This window comes from Anas acuta, chromosome 1, assembly GCF_963932015.1.
Source record: "Anas acuta chromosome 1, bAnaAcu1.1, whole genome shotgun sequence".
Taxonomy (NCBI): Eukaryota; Metazoa; Chordata; class Aves; order Anseriformes; family Anatidae; genus Anas; species Anas acuta.
Window position 1 is genome coordinate 69,372,291 of NC_088979.1, and position 19,436 is coordinate 69,391,726.

A 19,436-nucleotide genomic window follows, 5' to 3' on the forward strand; every position below is an offset into this window, starting at 1 on the left:
TTAAGGCAGCAGTAACACCTTCTCCACCCCCTGCACAGCATTTCCTCCAGCTGCCAAGCATTTCTCTTTGTCTTACAAACCAATCTCAAATAAACTGCGAAGATGACAGCACTGCACTGCTGTGATTCATAAAACAGGTGATTGATGAAACACCCTGAAAAACTCTCTTCAGAACACGAAGGCAATATGACAGGTTGCCTTCCAAAAAGGGGCAGCTGGGGAGGAGGGGGCAGAAAAAATGCTTTCAAATGGTCTTGTAATTAAATTAATAACACTCCTCTGACCAGGAGTTTGTAAAAGAGCGAAAATATTGTTTTAATGTTAAAGGTACAGAGCCAGGAGACATAAATTCTCATCTCTACCAACATCTTGGGCCATTGGAAAAGACTTTATTTTTCTGCATCTCTGTTTCTTGCTGTGGATTTTGAGGCAATCCTATCCGTATATTTACGTAGTATTTGTGTATTATTTATACATGTGTGTATCCCATACTGAGAACACAAGGGGCAGCTCAGTCTTAAAGCAGCTTTGAGGCGATTTAACTCCTGAATGTATTGTTTAAGCACAAAACGTGTTCATGTGTGTGTGTTTGTGTGCACATCATCTTGAGAAGGTAAGGAGTGAACATGGAAGTGTTCCCAGGAAAGGGATTTCCTTCATCTAAATATAAACCCATTCCACTCCAGGAGTTTACTATGCACTGCTTGGATAAATACATCGTTTCACAAGCAAGGGGTTGTCTTGCTCCCACCAGAAAAGAGGAATGCACACAGAGTGTCATTTAAGGACTTCTGCACTGGTTTTCAAGATCACACACACACACAGAGCTACGGGATTCTTCAACTCTTGCTCAGAACATTTTATTACAGATCTGTTCAGGCTCCTTCTGGCAATCCTGTGTGTTGGTAGTTCACTGTCCAGTTTTAACACTCAAATAATACAGGGCAAACATTTGAAGTGACTGCTAAGCTGATACCAAGATGCAACATGGTGCCAAATGCTGCTTATTTGTGCACCAGCAGCAGATAAACATAACGCAGAAGACATACAAACATGAAAATGTTTGGGAGGTGTTCTTTCAAATCCCTAGAAGAGGCTCTTTGTTATATATCCACTATTATTTTATGCCTTCAGCCCGCGTTTCCAAATTTCAGTCTGCTGACATTAATTTCATTTCGCTAATCCTACACACATTTCAACAGAGTGAAGGGATTTCAGCGACCACACTCAGTGAGCTTTCAAGGTATGCCAGCTCCCTTAGACAGCTGACGAGCTTCTGCAGGCAAGCTCCTTCCTACCTGACAGCCCTGCTCCCATGCCAGCCAGGAGAAGTAAATCGTGTCTGTGGGCTTTTGTTTTGCTAATCAAATGGAAATCACGCTCAGAAAATTAGAGGCAATAGAGAATGTGGACTCAACTGTCTATGATAAACAGGAACACACATTAACACAGATCACATGCTTTGAACCATGTAGAAATATCTGACGTGTGAACCCCTTGAGACCAACACTAAAAAAAGATCTTTAATTATTCCTAAGCAAGCATTTCGCTTGTGCAAAAATTCTGCACAGCGAGTGTCTAAGCTTCGCAATCTAGTAGATGCATGTATGAGCGTGTGCCTGCACGGCAAACCACCAAGCCACTGTCTTGACTGAAATAAACACCACAGATTGCTCAAAACCAACCAGCCAAGGTTCAATACGAAAAGAAACCATTCCTTGGCGATCTGGCCAATACAAAGTGCTTACTTGGATATTTTGAATAGTTCAAGAAATCCAAAAAAGAATCACAGAATCACAGAATTATCTAGGTTGGAAGAGACCTCAAGATCATCGAGTCCAACCTCTGACCTAACACTAACAGTCCTCCACCAAACCGTATCACTGAGCTCTACATCTAAACATCTTTTAAAGGCCTCCAGGGATGGTGACTCCACCACTTCCCTGGGCAGCCCGTTCCAATGCCTAACAAAAGAAGACAATAAAACCAAAAATACACGGCTACTTAACATTCCCCTATTATCCAGACATCAAGGCAATTGAACAGTGTAACATTTAAAGGACTGAAATAACACAGAGACTAGATGCATTCTGTGACAAGCTGTCTATATAGTGCAGAGAATAATGTCTCATAATATCACACTCCAGAATTTGCAGCACCCATCATGTAAGAAATACTATCAGTTGCTTGCTACATAAAGCAGAAACGTCCTCTTCAAATTCCATTCAGATATCCTCAATTCTAAAACACAACAGATTCAAGAAACACTTAGAGCCACAGGGTCAGAAATATTTGCTACCAAAGGCATATTTAGTTACTGAATTTGCTCCAGAAATGCATCTTAGAACCCCTTTGATTGCTCCCGCTCATAGCAATATGGAAAAATAATCAGATTTCTAAAAATGTTTAGCTCTCAGAGTAAAGGTTGCTAAACTCATTTTAATAATGTAACCTGACTGATGAGAAAAAAAAAAAAATAAAAGGTTCTCCAGTAAATCCTCTCTCCCTCAGCCCACTGTATCATCACTTAGATAAATTAAGTCAGCAATCTGTACTAAATTCAGTGGGCTTTTTGCTCTTTACACAGCATCTGGTGAATTCCCAAAATAGTAAAGAACACAGTAACTCTAATGTAAGAGAATCCTGTTTGCCTATATTTTACTGTTCCCAGTTTGAGAACAGTTATATAAAAAACCATTCACAGGACCAGACGATCGGGTGTTATCATTCCATACTACAGAAATGTGAATCCTTTTCCGACTCTTCTGCACTTTAAAGCATTAAAGTTTTACAAGAGCAGCAGATTCATTAGGACTAAAATTTGTAGCTTCACAAAGCACACGACTGCAAATCACATACGCTTCTACTGGGAACTTGCATAAACCTTCTAGGCACTCCTAATTGGCAAAGCAAAGACAAAGCTGATACAGGATCAGGAGATAAGATGACCAGAAGGCCAAGTTCATCAAAAAAGACTGACATCCTCAGGTTGAAGACTCCAAAGAAATGCTACATTTTCTTTAAAATAATTTAAGCACTTAACATCAGATAGTTTAGGACAGTCAGTCGAAATTGTACAATTTAAGTCAGGTAATAACTAAAGCAGCTTTTCCTATCTGCTCCCTTTTCTCCTGCTCTCACAATCTCCAGCACTGTAGCAAGGGAGCAGCTGCACCCAAGATGGGCTCTCATTCTCACTCCCCCAGCTGACTGCTCTTTTTTTCCAAGTCTGCTCTGACACTACGAGCAACTGCAATGCAAGGTGGTTGGGGAAGGAATTATTTTTAGCTGTGTCAAATAAGACTAACCATCAGACCGATCGCTTACACTCTGGTTAAAACATATGGTGATCTTCACAGTGAAATCTGAAAAAAGTGTATGTTGAACTGAAAATAGTCACAAAACGCATGCAAGTCCCTTTTTAAAAGCTTTCACATTCCATAATTTCTATAATTAAAGTGATGCCTTTAAACATTGGCAAACCAAAGGGAATGAAATCCAACCTTTGATCCGTACAGATACTGGGGCTGTGCGTTGGGCTGCTTATCCCTCTGAAACTCCTGGGAGAACGGCAGCACAGTCCGAACAAATCTATGAAAACAAAAGAAAGAAAGAATTATTCACACTTGGGTTATTAAGCATGTGCCTAACGTACCTTATTAGCCTGTATATTGTTGTTTCTGTCTACAGACAAAATGCAAGCCAGAGACCAGTTGCCTTTCAGACCAACCTTGGGAACAGGGAAGTGCACATCCTGCGTTGCCCAAACGCCTGGGCACAACTCAGCATGTGATTCTCCATCACTTACTGGGACCCCCTTCTTCCCAGTGCTGCACAGGGTCCATTTCCCAACAGTGCTCTAACCCAGCAAAAAGAGAAGCAACCAACAAAGCACCAACAGCCTCTCAGAGAGTAAGCGAGTTCCTCGTGCTTCTGAAATGAAGCACTTAGGAATAAACTACAGCTTCAGATAGCATTCCTACTAAATGGCTGGTTTGTGCTCGTCTCCTCCTCCCCTAGAAACTCACAAGAGGAGAAATACTTCAGGTTCATACCTTAAAAAAAAAAAAAAAAGGCACGAAGGGCACAATCCTTGTAGCAAAACAAGCGTTTCAAACATTTCATCCTACTTTGCTGATGTTCTAATCCGTGTGTAGCAATACACAGCACCTTTAATGAAGAGCATTACCTCTGTATATCATAAGGGGAAGAGAACTACAAAGAGGTGGAGTTCTGCAAAAGACATGATCAAACTGTCCCCTTATATCTGAGAAGCTGCATATCAGGGTCCTCTCCTGAACAACTGAGCTCTGACAGTGCCAGAGAACCACGCGATTCACATTTTACAACAGTACAGTTTTGGTGGAGGAAGAAGTTAATCAACTTCTACAATTCTCATTCTGCTTTCACTTTGCTCAACCAAGCAAAATAACTGTGTGTGTGGGGAGAGGTGCCTGTGGGTGGCTTATTTATTTTTTCTTTTTTTAAACCTGGCAAAAAGGATCGCTTGGTAAATGTTGCAAAGCTGCAGAGGCACAAGAAAGTGGGAAAACAGTCATTTAAGAACTGTACGCCAAATATTTGTATCAGGTCAAACTGTTGCAACTGATAGCTCTCTAAACAAACTGCATTTAGGAGGAGGTTTCAGTAAAGGAAATTTGTAGTACATTAAAACATCATAAGATACAATTGTATCCTAATCTGGTTTTGTTTTCAATGTCTGAATTGAATTAACACACAAAATAAAATGACTCATTGAGCATTTTGCCTGGAAAGTCCATAGGTATTCTGCTTTTAAATCAGAAATTTTCAAGCTGAAAACTGGCACAGCCACGCTAAACAAAAATGGTTTCACCCAAACATGTATAAATTGCACCATGTTGTTTAAAGTTATTTCCATTACTTTTATTCCCCTGAGTAATCTGAATCATTCTTCTGAGAATCTACAACTTCGGGGCAAGGTTTTCTTGTTTTTTAATCCACTCAAAACCAGGCACGCCAACTGTTTCACAGCTGCTTGTTTATACATATCTTAGCCTTGTCTTTCCAAAAGCACTTACACTTGCTGAAGTCCAGAAAGTGCTTGCATCTAAGCTTTTGAAGATGAACATCTATGTGTATTGGTTTTGATACTATAAATATTAATTTTTTTAGTTAAGCCTCCTTACATTTAGATTTCCTCAACTTACAACTTCCCCTCCTCTCTCCCAAGGAAAAGAACATTTCAGACTATAAGCTGAGGTGCATCCCGTGACTTTGGGAGCTGCAACTATTTTTCTTTAATTTTTCAAAGGTATTATGAACATATTTGGATTACTATGTCATTAGTGTCCAAAGACAAAGTCCCCTTAAGGGACAAAATAACCTTATTTATAGACAAAATAACCTTAAAAGTTTCTTAAAGATTTGAAGTAAACACTAACTTTATACTTTCTTGGGGGTGTGAGGGAAAGATGCCCCAAGGCAGGAAAAGGTTATGAAAAGGAAGTAGGAGCAAGAGACGGCAAGACACTTCTTCGGTGTCTTACAGAGGAGCTATGACTAAGTACAGAAGAACCAACAGGGAAAATAGGCTGCATCGTTCTAGGAGGTGCGTGACTAATGCCAGTATATCATTCAGATATTAGACATTCCTTCCCACTACACTAAAAGCTTCAGAGAAACTTTTACAGTTCAGCATCACCTGCTCCTCTTCAAACTTTTTCGGTGTGCAGGTATGTTTTCTTTTTGGCATCCTGCAGGCTGGCTTCCTCCTGCTCCTCTTCAAGAAGCAGAAATATCTCTTTCAGGGATTGAAGAACTAGCTCTTGGAATACCAACAATAAAACTAGGCAAAATTTGTACTTTCCCTCCACTATTGCTGGCTGCAGGTTTAGGCACGTTACGAGATCATCATTTTTAATCATTGCTGATGATCTCATAGTAACCTATTTTAATCAACACGGGTTGTAAGCAGCCAAAGCAGATTAAGCGATGAAAAGCCTGCTGGCTTACCAGAGCTTTGCAACAATTGCTAAGGGGAAACGTGAGCCCCAAAGTAAACATTTTAGGGATGAAATAATTTCATATCAGTGTTTCTGGGGTGCCTACCAGGAAGGAGTTTATAGTGAGCACTTCACAAGCCAACTGCCAACATCTCTAAGAAAATAAGGAGAAATCTGAGAGGTGCTGCTTTGGTCAACAAGACCACTTCCTTGCTACTGCAGGCACAAGAACAGGCAGCCTCAAACTTTCTGAACTTCATCTCACAGTGATCATCCACATCCTCTGCTGTTTTACAACCAAGCCTTTTCTAAACAGCTGGGAAGACTGCTGTCAAGCGGGTGCTTGTGGGGGGGAGTAGAGGGTGATGTGAGGGAGGGTGAGAAGATGGACAGAATTAGCACTGGTTAACACTCAAGGAAGGTGCTACTGGAGAAAAAGCAAACAAAATGAGGTGTATATTTAGCTAGAAAAGAAAGCTTCGGACTTTGGGTAGTTGCAAAGATGCTTTGCCTTAATCTTTTTAAACAGCAAAAGTCAGATTATCATTCGTGAAGGAAACACAAACATTCTTGAAATATTCAGGAGAGAGAGAGAACAGGAGGCTAAAAACTGAAGCACAAAGAAACAACAAGATGTAAGAGTACGAAAGAATAATGGCTACCTAAAACTCTATCCCTATCCCCATTCTTTCTGGCCTTCCCTCCTGGCAGAAAGATTTTGTTTTTATTTGTTTCTTAAAGCAAGAGAAGATAACATGCTTGTCGAATATGATGGGCTGTTTGACTACAACCACCCTACTTTACATCAACCTACACAACAGCACCATTTGGCTCTTTGTAGCAGAAACTAGTCATCTCCAAAGCCAGCGTGGCTTTTCAGACTTGCTCCAGCAGTGTCTGAGAGTGCTGGAAACTTTTCTGAGCAGTGACAATCACACGTTATGTACAAGACAAGACAACAGCTGTTCTCTTGTGAAAGCTGGTCTCAAAAGCAGTATGAGAGAGAGAGACAACTCACAAAAGGAAGGGGGAAGGAAGGCTGGGGGGGGGGGGAGTGGAGGGATATAAATGAAGAAATGATCTTTTTGTTCATTCTGCAATAAATTTGTATCCTCACAAAAAAAAATGACACCTTGCATTTAGAAGAGTGCTGTATGCATGATTTTTTAGCAGAGAATACAGATTTGTAGTTTGTAACATTATAATGTGCTGAGAGGAGATGAGATGAGTGAAGCCTGACTACTGTCTTGGGAAGCTTGTATTAGTGCTTCAAGGAAATCCAGAAAACCCTCAATCCAAACACACACCCAGGTTGTCTCACACTCGTCTCACTCTGTTAGCCCTGAGCACAAAACATGCTATTATGGAAGGGAAAGATCAGCTCGGGATTAGCAAAGAAAGAAAACATGACAGTAAAAGGAAACGTGACTAGAAACACTGGAAAAGAAATGAAGAGAAGTCTGGGAGTTGTCCTCGGGCCTTCTGAATCCTCTGGACAGTCCCAGTCCTCCTAACTCCACAAAGATACAGGGGAATGAAAAAAGTACAGATCTGGGCATAAGCGTGAAGAAGACTCATGGTGCAGAAAGACTTTTGGCTTGGAAAAACGTACAACTGAGGGAAACATGAGGAAAGATCCTGACAAAAGAGTCCCAAGCAGCACAGAAAAGATGAGTGGGAAACACTCGACATCCACGTGGCTGCTGCCAGGGTCAGGATGCATGAGCAGAGAGTCCTGCGACCTACTACTGCAGCTCTCGTGCTCATGCTGTTAACCACAATCCTGTTCCCTCTCGTTCCTGACTGACAACAAACATTAAAAACACCCTTGGGCTTCACTGCTGTTACCCACCCGCCGAGGTCCTCCTGCTCATCTCCCAGCTCCTCCTCCACACAGCGCCTCACCAGCAGCTGAGCAGCCAGCCAGAAGAGTAAAATTCAGAAACTGGTAACTCCAATTATTAAATTGCTAAGTGTAATTGCTAAGTGTAAAGAGTGATCCTCACTCTTTAATCTCCGTACATTATCAGATATAATTCCTAAATCTCAAGTAATTAAAGACGCAACATGTTTCAGTACTTCTGTGTGAACACCCCTAGCCTTTGTATGAAACCTGCGGCCTTGTAAAAATTTGAACTCTTATGAATATTTGAAATTATCAAGTTCAAGTATTCTCATGGGAAGAGCTTTGAAAGGTACGCAGCACAAGTTAATCTGGCCAAAACACTAGCTTTAAAAGAACAATCCTGACATGCAAGCTGTACTCAAATTAACAAAAGGCAAGCCACAGATACTACACCTTTCCTGGGACCTCCACCTCCAGTGCCCAACTCCAAGCAATGTCTCTGCTTTTCATTATACACACTCCTCTTTCTTCCAGCCTTTTATTGTTACTTTTCTTCCCTCGCTCACACGTGCTTCATGCAAGCCATTACCTATCAAGTGTCAAGAATTGAGCTGACAGCTCATACAGAGCCTGTCACTGGCTACTCACGTACATGCACACAATACCCTGCACTAAGTTAAATACAGAGAGAATTTAAAGTTCATACTAACTGCCTGGGATCCAGCTCCCTTTAGCATCTCCAAAATTAATTTTCCTGATATAATTATCTGACAAGCTCGAGGATCAGACTAACTCGATTTGTGTATACAGCTTTTAAGTAGACAAGCAGCAGCCCTTGGCCACCTACACTTGCTTCCTGAGCACTGCGCTCTGCACTACTGCAATCTCTCCAGGCGGGACAGACAGATGCTAAGCTGTTCTAGGAGCTACTGAACATCATTCATTGTGGCTGCCACATGAAACATCATTACTGCATCAAAACTTTCTTTTAACATTACGCTTATGTGATTGTTAACACAGCACACCCAATATCCCAATAGTGATTTCCAGACACACCAACACGCATGGGGTAGCTTCCCCAGAAATACATTCAACACTGCTACGAAGGCAGATTCATGTAACAGAAGCTTCTTGCCTAAACCTTAAACACAAAACCCACTCTTTTTTGTTTTTTTGCCTCCTGACAAAACCTTGGATCTAAACCACAGCATAACCAGCAAGAACATGTCAGACAGAGGAAGCACTCCGTGGAGAGTGAGAGATGAGAATGGGCTTTCTCCTCTTCCTACAGCTCAGTGTTCAATACCACTTTGCTGGCACTTCACAGGGCTTTCAGCAAAATCCAATTAAAAGCCAAAAGCAATACAAATCCTAAAAACAGCACACAAGCAGGAAGTCCAACTACTGAGCCTGCCACTCGTTCAAATTGTGGATCCCACCTTTTGCTTCCTTTTTCCATTACTCACTCTCCTTAACAGCTGCAACAGCAGGAATGAAGGACACCAGGAACAAAACTCTAACACTACAGATATCCCGGAGTCTTCTGCTAACATCAGGTGAATTAAAAGAAAAGCTTTCAGTTAGAAAAGCCAAACTTAAATACAGCACGAACCACCTGAGACCAACAAAATGACACGAAATGCAATGTACAGCTTCTCTGAATGATGTCGTATGAGTGTCCTCTGCTCCAAAAATTACTCAAACTTCGGAGTAAGACTGCAAGACTTCCCTGGCTTATGAAGGCTCAGTAACACACAACTGATGGGAATAAAATAGCCAGAAGTTCCAGAGACATGGAAAAGAACAGCAATACAGATAAAACCATTTCCAGCGAACAATGAGCTCTTCCCTTCCAGCAGGCAATCCTTTTTCTTCACGTTAATGCAGAAACAAACAATATACTTTTAATTTCATCATCTCACAGCTGAGGATCCCATTTACCAAAGCGTCTTCCTGATATGCACGCTGCAGTGCTTTTTGGACACACTTCATTTTCAGCGTATCATAGCAGAGTCATTAAAATGTCATAGAATTTGGATGCCGAGGTTGATTTTTCATTTCTACTGTGGACTAATAAGTGTCTTTTATACATTTGACAGTGCTTAGTAAAATGACTCATTCCCCTTCATTTCACACAGAGCGTTAGGAGTGGAAAATACACTGAAAGAATAGTGATGGACTTTGTCAGCATTTGCTGGGAGAGAAGTTGCAGGAGAGTCAAAGAACTTTTTAATCAACAAAAGGCTGCCATGCCAACCTGTTAGTGGATCCATTGTAGCAGTAGTTTGGAAGGAAATCGTAATTCAGTTCCCAGAAGACATGAAGAGTGATTCGGCCGTAAGGGGCTGACACGTTGTGATTGGCTTCCCTGAACATGGCATCGAAGCTATCCAAGGTCATGTATCTGCTCAGAAGCTTGTGAGTCATTTTGTTTATTTCTATCAAGCCATCCAGCTCCTACAAAAAACAAGCAAGAGGAAAGACAATGAGCAGCACGTTTAATAAAGTGGAGAATCTCAAACAAAGTACATAAAAAAACCTTGACAAATAGACTAGAAGTCAAAACGAACTACTGCCTGCTCTCCCATCTCTCACTTTAGTGATAAAGCTGGGAGGAATCTGTGCTCTCAGTATTGTTTCATATCTGTGTCCCACCAAACCCTCTGAGACACTGAGAGCGTTCAGTAACATCCATCCACACCGCCTGCAGCTGTCTCAAGCACAGATCTGGGCCATCTCTTCTTTCACTGAGCGAAAGTAAAAACTCCAACATTTAAATGGGATCAGACAAAGGCCAAGAGACAGCTTCTGCATTTCCTACCTTACAAGCTATCACAAAGTCATTTCCGCTGGGTAGGGGAACTGGTGACCTCTCTCTTGTAGTAGTGCTACTAAGGATAACATCAGATTTACCATAAATCCTTCTCTCGGTTTACTCAGGTAAAGACTACACTAAGATGCAAAGAACTTTTAACCTGTAGGTGCCAAATAAATAAATAAAAAAATAAAAACCACACGACCACACACACAAAACAGCCCATGAATCAAAAAGAGAACACCACTTCTTGTTCCAAAAAATACCAACGAGCACTGCTTATTTGGCAGTGACATATTTGTGCAGTCACACATAGAACCATAGAATCATAGAATATCCTGAGTTGGAAGGGACCCTTAAGGATCATCAAGTCCAACTCTTGACACCGCACAGGTCTACCCAAAAGTTCAGACCATGTGACTAAGTGCACAGTCCAATCTCTTCTTAAATTCAGACAGGCTCGGTGCAGTGACCACTTCCCTGGGGAGCCTGTTCCACATGAAGCAATGTCCCGTGGAAACTGGTCTTTATTTGGCTGTGCAAACTCCTGATCATCTTCCCATACAGTGTCTGATTTTATAGCTCCACTTCTCAAAGGGTTTTCAAACCTGTGACAGTTACTTTTAGAAAGCAAACCAAAAGAACCACTATGATGGTTATGACAGTGCTGAGTCCAATCTGAGGGCTAACATAGCTCAGTCTTTCAACTGACTTCACTTAACTTATCTAACTTGTAGAACTGCAGAAAATATTTATTAGTTAAGCTATTAGCATCAGCTTTTTACTGAAGAAACTAAGTCGTTTTCAGCAAAAATGATTTTTGCAGAAAAACAAAGAGGGAAAAAAAAAAAAAGGAGGGCAAGTGGGATGGACAACAACTTAGCCCTGCCAATTTCTACCTCTATGAGTAAGAATCTATGACCTAAGAAACACATCAATGGTTTCTGTTCACTTAGCCAGTAAGAAAGTAATTTGAAGGTTATAACACCCAGCACCAAAGAGGTGTGAAAAGCCAGACTCCTGCCCCTCTTTATGGTCAGTATTTAATTCATCTCCAGTAAAGAATGACACAGAATCAAGGGAGCTAACTGCATGACAAAATTTCACAGGGGAAAAACCATTACATCAAGATTGATGGTAAACTTCCTTGCACAACTTTTAATTTTTTCATTCCAGCAGAACAGAATGTAGTGGATATTTTTCTTGTTGACTGCATATTTACTTGTCAAATTCATGCTGTCTGGAAATAAAATTTGTTCGTTAACATTTTCATCGGGAAGCTAATTCAGAAGGACACCTCAATATTGCACAGATGCTCTCCTTTCATAGGCACAAGTCAGATCTTATTCTTCCACAAAAAATTTGCCTTGATGTTGTCAAGCTACGAAACCAAGCTGCCCGGTTAAACAAATTCCTTTTGGTTCTACCAGCCACAGTGCTGTTTTGTTTTGGTCATGAAGTTAACGTGTAAGTGCAGACAGAAGTGTGTGCTTCCAAAAAGCTTACATCATGACACTGCTCATCCTCCTTGTTTCCTCACATCTCCTAGCATGCTTTCTCTACTGGTGCTGTTTACAATTTACAACTCTCAATTGAAAACATAGCCCATCAGAATCAAAAAGGTCTACAAAAAAAAAGCCTACAGTTGCATCAGAGGATGTGCAAGTATACTTTATGATGTAGCTGCACATCCTAACTACACCACAAAAGAATGCCTTTTGCAAGGATAAACTGCTTCTCTAGTGGGGGTGGTTGTCAATCTGGATTTATTAAACAAGACAAACGTCAACCATAGCACCATATGATTTCACACATACAGAAAAATGAAAACAAAACATCAGTGAACAGTTTTGTTATTTTTCTTATAAGGCTGCTTAAATTCTTTCCCACGCATACGTTTAACTAAGGTTTGGGATAAAACAAGTTTGCCTCTTAATAATTCAGCCTCTTCATCCTACAGGAGTGACTGTGCATCCATCCACTGAGAGAACATCTAGAGGACTTCCAGCAAAACCTCAGAAAACATTTTTGGTTTCTACCATTAACAAACACACACATTTATAATAAAGGGGAAAAAAAGGGGAGGAAGGCTAGATGTCTATCATTCTCAATGCAAATAAAATCTATTGCTCAAATAAAGAATACGTAGCATTCTAGACACCCAGCTGCAGTGCTGACACTGACAAAAGTACGGCACGACACTCACCACAATGGAAGTCAAATCCTCACTTTCGAATCGCCCAATCGCCAGCTCCATTGACCTGTACATAGCTGCTGAAATGCGCTGAGTGATCAGTCGGTTCAGGTCTATCGACCTACCGAGAAGCTAAAGAAAAAAAAAGAATGCTCTTAAGCTTTGAACAGAGTATCAAATGACAAGACAAGCTGCACAGGAACTATGAGATCCCACAGAGTAACAGACTTTTAAATTGAGATCTTGCATTCCAAACACAAAGAAATAAAGTAGATGGATCTACCTTACATCTCAGTTCTCACAAAAACAAGTAAAATCACCTGCTGTATTTACATGTAGGTATTTGTATCAGTGTCCTATTGCCTCCAAGACACTGTGCCAACAACGCATTCAAAACTGGTGAAAGACATTATTAGGCAGACAATGCTACCACACAAGACATTTCTATTGGGCTTGTGTTTGCTTAACTGCAACAGACATTCACATTAAAACATGACCTGGTAAGATTTTTGTTAATTTACTCCTTCACACAACAGAAAAAAATGATCTCAAAAGGTCAGTTCTGCCACTTAGATGGCAGAATATAAAGCACAGAAGCAGTTTTACGTACCTACATAAATCAATACCATTGGAAAATCGCCAGGCAAAGCAAATACAAGAGAAAATGAGTTAACTCACTTGGACGTGTCTTTGTTTCAGCAGTGTCTCATAGCGGTTGGATTGGTGCAACTGAATGCTTGCTCCCTGATTCTTGCATTCTGAACGTAACCGTTTATCCAAAAGCAGGCTATTAAAAAAAAGAAGAAAGTGCTTAAACACAGTAGACGACAAACCTGAGCAGAAATGCACGAATAAAAGTTGTTGCTGCTGGAATACCTACCTGCCAGCCATTGCCTTGTAGTATGCAAATATCTGGTCTGCCAGCTTGTAGACAAATTGGTCAAAACACAGGTTTACCTTTGGGGGGGAAAAATACGAGCATTTATGGCTACTTAAAATTAGAAGAGGGGAACTTAATCCAAGACTTCCCACTGCTTAACAATCATTAAGAGAGTAAACATTTCTAAATTTCCTAACACAAGAGATGGCATCAGCTTTGAGTATTAATGCTAGTGGTTTTCCACAGATCAATACGTTTCCTCGCAACTTATCGCCAGACCAGTTACCCATCCTCTGTCTTCTCAGCCTGTTCCTTATCCCCATTTGTTCTGTATCTCTTACAACAGGTCTTAGCCTTTAACATAGTTTTGACAGTAAGGTACAGACTACTTTTCTCCAGTAGGTAAGGTTGCTTTACCTCTGCCTCAATCTCATCATAGAGGAACTGCTTCTTAAATTTAGTAAGTGCATAATGAGCACTGTCATTATAAAGGTCCAAAGAATAGAGAACATACCTGAATGAAAAAGAACAAAGAAAACAAGTTACTTGTATGCAGAGATTATGCTTCAAGACAGTAAAATGAACATATTATAATCCAGCCAACAGTGATCTACACGTCATAAAAACAAGGGTTTCTTATATAAACTCAAAAAAAACCCCACTTGCTCCTTTAAAAAGCCTTTTGTTAGTTTAAGAATTTGTATAGATTTGTTTACAGTTTGAAACTTGTTTCACAGATACAGTTTTAATTAAATGGAACCATGCCCTTACTAGTGTGGATTACACTGAGTAAGTAATCAATGATGTTGATTACAAATAAGGAGGCACACTACAAAGTAAGCCAGAAGAAGAGCTCATCCAGAGAACAGTATCTGGTGCAATGATACTTGTATGAAAGATTTAAGATTTCAATTATTCACCTGGAAAAGAAAGCTGAAAATTCTAGAAGTCAGCAAATGCAGGAAGAAAACTTTATGAAGGTTTAGAGGACCTTCTCAGTTACTGCTTGTCAAAACCAATTAAAGCAGTAGCATTATAACACAGAGTGGCAGTCATTATGAAAAATTGTTTGGTGGAAGAGCACAATTAGGTCTTACTCCATCATCGATGCCTCTTTTGTCTCCAAAATATGGTCCGTCAGAATCCAAGGCATGGACATCTCAATGGGAAACTGGATTCTTCTGCCCATGGTCAGTTCTAAGAAGAATTCCCTGAACCACAGCTGGGACAAATCACAGCACTGCTGCAGGGTTTCTTACAGGATAAATAAGGCAGAATTAAACTTCTTACAGAAGCACTTCAAGAACAACACAATTATGATTCTGATGATGCAATGTGAAACAAAAAAGCAAGCGTGAGTTATTCACAGGCCAGATGTGTAAACTGAAAACGTAAAGCCTGTGACTTTTTCAAATAGCTCTGAACTCCGTGTTGGTCCCCAAAGAGGTGCCTTATTACAGACAATACCATGGATGAGACTACCAGTTAAATGGAAAAACTACGTTCACCATTACAGGGGAGTTTCTAGCTTAATTTCTCATTTAGGGGCTGCTCTCAGCTGTGCGCAGAACTTGGGAAGCAGAAGGCAAGGGAGACAACGTTGCACGGGAACCATCAGGACCACCTATCCCCTGGAGGACTGAGTCACTCCACACATCCCTGTTGATTTCATGGGCAGGAAATGATATACAGACACATGAAGATGGGATTAAAATAAAAAGTTTCTAAGGCCGCTGTCAGGGACACGGATGTGCTTTCTCCCACCTCTCCAGTAAACGCTCAGCACAAGCCTTCTTTTGCAGAAGGTTGAGACCCAAAACAGAAATGAACTTTTACATTAAAAACTTCCAAAGACCAAAGTGCTCTATGCCAGGAACATTGCAATAGAAATAAACAGGCTCCCCCTTCTTGGAGGGTAAAGGAGTCCAGCAACAAAACAAAAATGAAAGACAACACAGCATGGTGATGACAAGGACTCAATACATTCAATGTCAGTAGGTGAATTCTTTAGGACAGCATGTTTCCGATTACAATTAACTGAATAGTAAGAGTAGTGAAATGACGTCGAATTTACCACAACAGAGAACTCATTTCCTCTGTATTAAAATAAAAAAAATCAATACCCCGAAGCAAAACACAAAAGCTACTTCCTTTTTACGATTTCATTGCATATAGGCTTATCTGTCCCTTGTTTATATGAATGCATACATAAAAAATATAAAAGGGAGGCAACAGTATGAAATTTGACCCATTATAAATGAAACGTATAACAAGTCAAAATAAAAATCCCACCACAATATTGAATATCACGTCTCAGAAAAAGTTTGGCCAGACCGAGGTTTTTGATAAGTAAACCCAAGGTAAGTTGGCTTAGGCAATCGGAAACATTTTCCAGGTCGTGTTAGAGGTGTTAGGACATGCTAAGCTGGACACTGATCATCTACATATCTTACCACTGAAATTTATCAAATGAGTGTAGAAGAAAGACTCGCGGTGGAATTTTTCTATGTCCAATATGGTGGGTCCCTCAAGGCTACTTCTCAAGGTTTTCTTGGAACCACTTTTGTCAGCAATGAGGGACTCTAACATAGTTCTCACCATGTAAAGCTGTATCATTAAAGGAAACAATTGTGGTGGAAGGGGGGAGGGGAAAAAGGAAAATACACATGGCACATTAGTTGAGCAACACTGAGAATTACTACTATCAGTAAGCGACCGCTCCACTTCAAATGGAAAACTTTGTGGCACCGTGGGGGTAAAAAGCCCTGCAGGCAGGAGGAGGAGACGCAGCGCTAGCCTAGGCACCAGCACAAATGCCTGCCCGTGCCAAGGGGCCTCCGCTGGCATCGGGCAGCAGAGCGTCTGCCGTGGAACAGTTCACATCACCACAAAAGGAGAAGAAGTAATAAGTAATGTCTTACCACCAAAGTTTAAAAGAGGCGGATAGGTGTAGGACTGCCTCAGAAACTTGTGTGTCACATGCAATAGCTTTTCCAGTCCCAGAGCCTTGAGCTGCTTCAACAGCTCAGCAGAGTTTAAGGACTCTGTCATAGTGCGAACCATGTAGAGCTAAAAACCAACAGACAGGGGCAGGCAGGGGAGAGAGAATCCGTTAATAAAAACACACGGGTAAATAAGGAAGGGGGAAACAGAAGCAGAGGAAACGTGTTAGTTTGTTAAAAATGAAAAGCAGCGCAGTAAGCATGCAAAGGAAGGCAGTACGCTCTAAAACTGACAGGTTTCCTCATCCAGAAGGATCAGAGCCACCCGGTGCTCCCAAAGGAGAACGGAAAAGTTCCCATTCCTCCCGGAAAATGCAGAGCCAGGCCCTCAGCCATTAGCTTCTCAAGTCATTTCACAAAGATTTCCAAGCATTACCAATTCACATATTCATAAACAGCAATTTTGGAGCTGTGAGACTGAGGAAGAAGTTTCTACAATGGATATATTTGACCTGCCCTCCTCACATCAGCCGAGACAAACACGTGTGCCAGCCTAGGAGCAGAGAAAGACGACAAATGGGTACTCCAAAGGGCTTGGTCCAGCCACTGAAACGAAGCCCTTAAACACACCAACCATTGGAGAAGCACACTAGTGGTGATATTTTTAAAAAAATGTTGTGTTTGTTTGTTTAGAAAATTAGAATTCAACCCAAAATCTTCATTAAACCCACTTCAGCAAAAATTTAAGCAACTTATTATTACCCAAGATTACTACCAAGGTGTGTTCTCTTCCCCACAGGTTTTAGGTATAAAAATATTTTAGTTAGATATCACAGTTGCCTTTGGTTTTGTACCCAAAGTGCTCGGTACCTCATTTGCTCAGTTGAATTACGAATACGAGACCATATGCTCTCCAAATTCATAAATAAAATAAAAAGGAGGGATTACGTGGAGGTAACAGAACCAACATCTAAGCATGGGATTTTGATGACTACCACGGAAAACACACTTGAACTACCTGTTGTTTTAGGAGCAGCACAATATTAAACAGTTTCTAAGAAGCAGTTTCATTATTCATTACTGAACAAGATGAGAGATCTTGTCATCATTTAAATATGTGAGAGTATCTGAATTTTAAATATCATTTTAAATTACTTTAAAACAATAATTTATGGGATTTGATGGAAAAAAATACACCAACCACACCAAAGAGTCTAAAAAGGAATCAGTCAAGAAATAATCAAATCTTTATAAATCAAATACTATATTAAACATTAGGAGCTCAATGAGAAAATATTTCTAAGTGAGTCACATTACGGAGATGGAACACTTGGAAAATCACACATCAGAATAAAAAGTGGCAGCATCCCAGAAAGACGATTTTAAGTATACATCATTTTTGCAAATACAAATCTAATCAAAGTAGATTTTGAACATTCCAAAAGAAATTTGAATTTTTTAAGTAGTTGAGGCCAGAGAGAAAACATGACATGCAATAATCATTGATGGATATCACAACCATTAGACGGGAAAATACCTGAGTACTGGAGGGTCCCACTGCACGCCTTGGGACTTTAATATCAAAACCACTTTTGGGGTCTTTTTCTCCCCTTAGAGCTGGGTCATTGAAAGGTTCATGACCTGCTTCCCAGTCACAGACAGTCTTCCTGATGGCCTGCAAAACACTGAACACAATTCACACTACTTCAGACCCACACGCATCCAAGTGCATTGATGGGAACATTTCACTTTTTAGGATTCTAGAGCTCAGCGTAACTTCAAGGAAACAGAAATGATTTTGCTAACAATTACAAGAAAGCCTGATCCACATAATTATCATTCTACACTTTTTCCTCATAACAAATAGTTCAGAGCCCTCCTCCTTTATGTCAGAGAAACATGAGACACAAGGAAACACTGGAATTGTAAGAGAGATGGACAGTAACACCTTTCTTCAAAATAAAATTAGTCTTTCTTTAAAATAAAAATAAACTACAGGCAATAGAATAAATCCTGAAGTAGCGCTGAGAAGCTCAAGACGGCCAAGATCCGCACCTTAGCCATACTGACAGCCATTCATTTACGAGTCTGGGCTTTTAATTTCTTAGACTCACAGTACATATTCAACCAAGCTAACTACAAAGAAGAACAGACAGAACAAAATCCATCAGCTGGACAATCTGCACTAAATTTAATAAAACCTGGGGGAAAAGGATGCAGGAGGAGATGAGAACAAGAATGTTACCTCTGAATGACATTTTTCTTCTTTTTAATGGCTTGTCTTAATGGCTCTCTAAGCGTGACCTGGGCAAAGTCCTGAAGAGCTGCATAAATGGTATGGCGAATGGCGTGATTGAAAACACTTTCCATCCTTCCCATCAGCACCTGAAGACCTTTGATCATAGCAATCACCTGAAAAAAAAAAAAAAAAAAGCTTTTTTAAAAATTTTGTAATTTGTTTAAAAGCCTTTCTTAAAAAGGCTTTTTTAAAAAGGCTTTTAAAAGGCACAGGGCATGCTGTTTTTTTTCCCCCACTCAGTATAGAAAATGCTACAGAGAATGTTCTCCTTTGTATAGAATTAATCTTTGGAAAATCCCAGTAAATAAGATCTATCTTACCTCAACCAACGCAAACTTTTCCTCACTAGTGTAATTGTATCTCGTTGCTCTTTCATACTCCTCTGCATTGTCAGGACAATCTTTATTAGAATATTTGTCAGTTGGGTGTACTAGCTTCCACGAATACTGCAGTTCACATGGCAGAATAGAGAGAAA

General features: G+C 40.4%; 1 protein-coding gene across 3 annotated transcripts in view; it reads right to left on the reverse strand.

Annotated features, from left to right (window-relative positions):
- The window catches only part of CYFIP1 (cytoplasmic FMR1 interacting protein 1), a 63,123-nt gene that overhangs the window by 20,013 nt on the left and 23,674 nt on the right, over nt 1-19,436 (reverse strand). For 2 of the 3 annotated variants that reach the window (XM_068681437.1, XM_068681446.1), the window contains exons 13-23: nt 19,281-19,406; nt 18,907-19,073; nt 18,199-18,346; nt 16,173-16,326; nt 14,817-14,973; nt 14,137-14,233; nt 13,720-13,796; nt 13,518-13,626; nt 12,852-12,971; nt 10,088-10,287; nt 3,504-3,591 (exon numbers count right to left, since the gene is read on the reverse strand). In XM_068681437.1, coding sequence (XP_068537538.1) covers nt 3,504-3,591; nt 10,088-10,287; nt 12,852-12,971; nt 13,518-13,626; nt 13,720-13,796; nt 14,137-14,233; nt 14,817-14,973; nt 16,173-16,326; nt 18,199-18,346; nt 18,907-19,073; nt 19,281-19,406 — 1,443 coding nt within the window. Of the gene's footprint in view, nt 1-3,503; nt 3,592-10,087; nt 10,288-12,851; nt 12,972-13,517; nt 13,627-13,719; nt 13,797-14,136; nt 14,234-14,816; nt 14,974-16,172; nt 16,327-16,640; nt 16,789-18,198; nt 18,347-18,906; nt 19,074-19,280; nt 19,407-19,436 lie in introns of all 3 variants that reach the window. The other variant, XM_068681454.1, reaches the window with a different exon arrangement.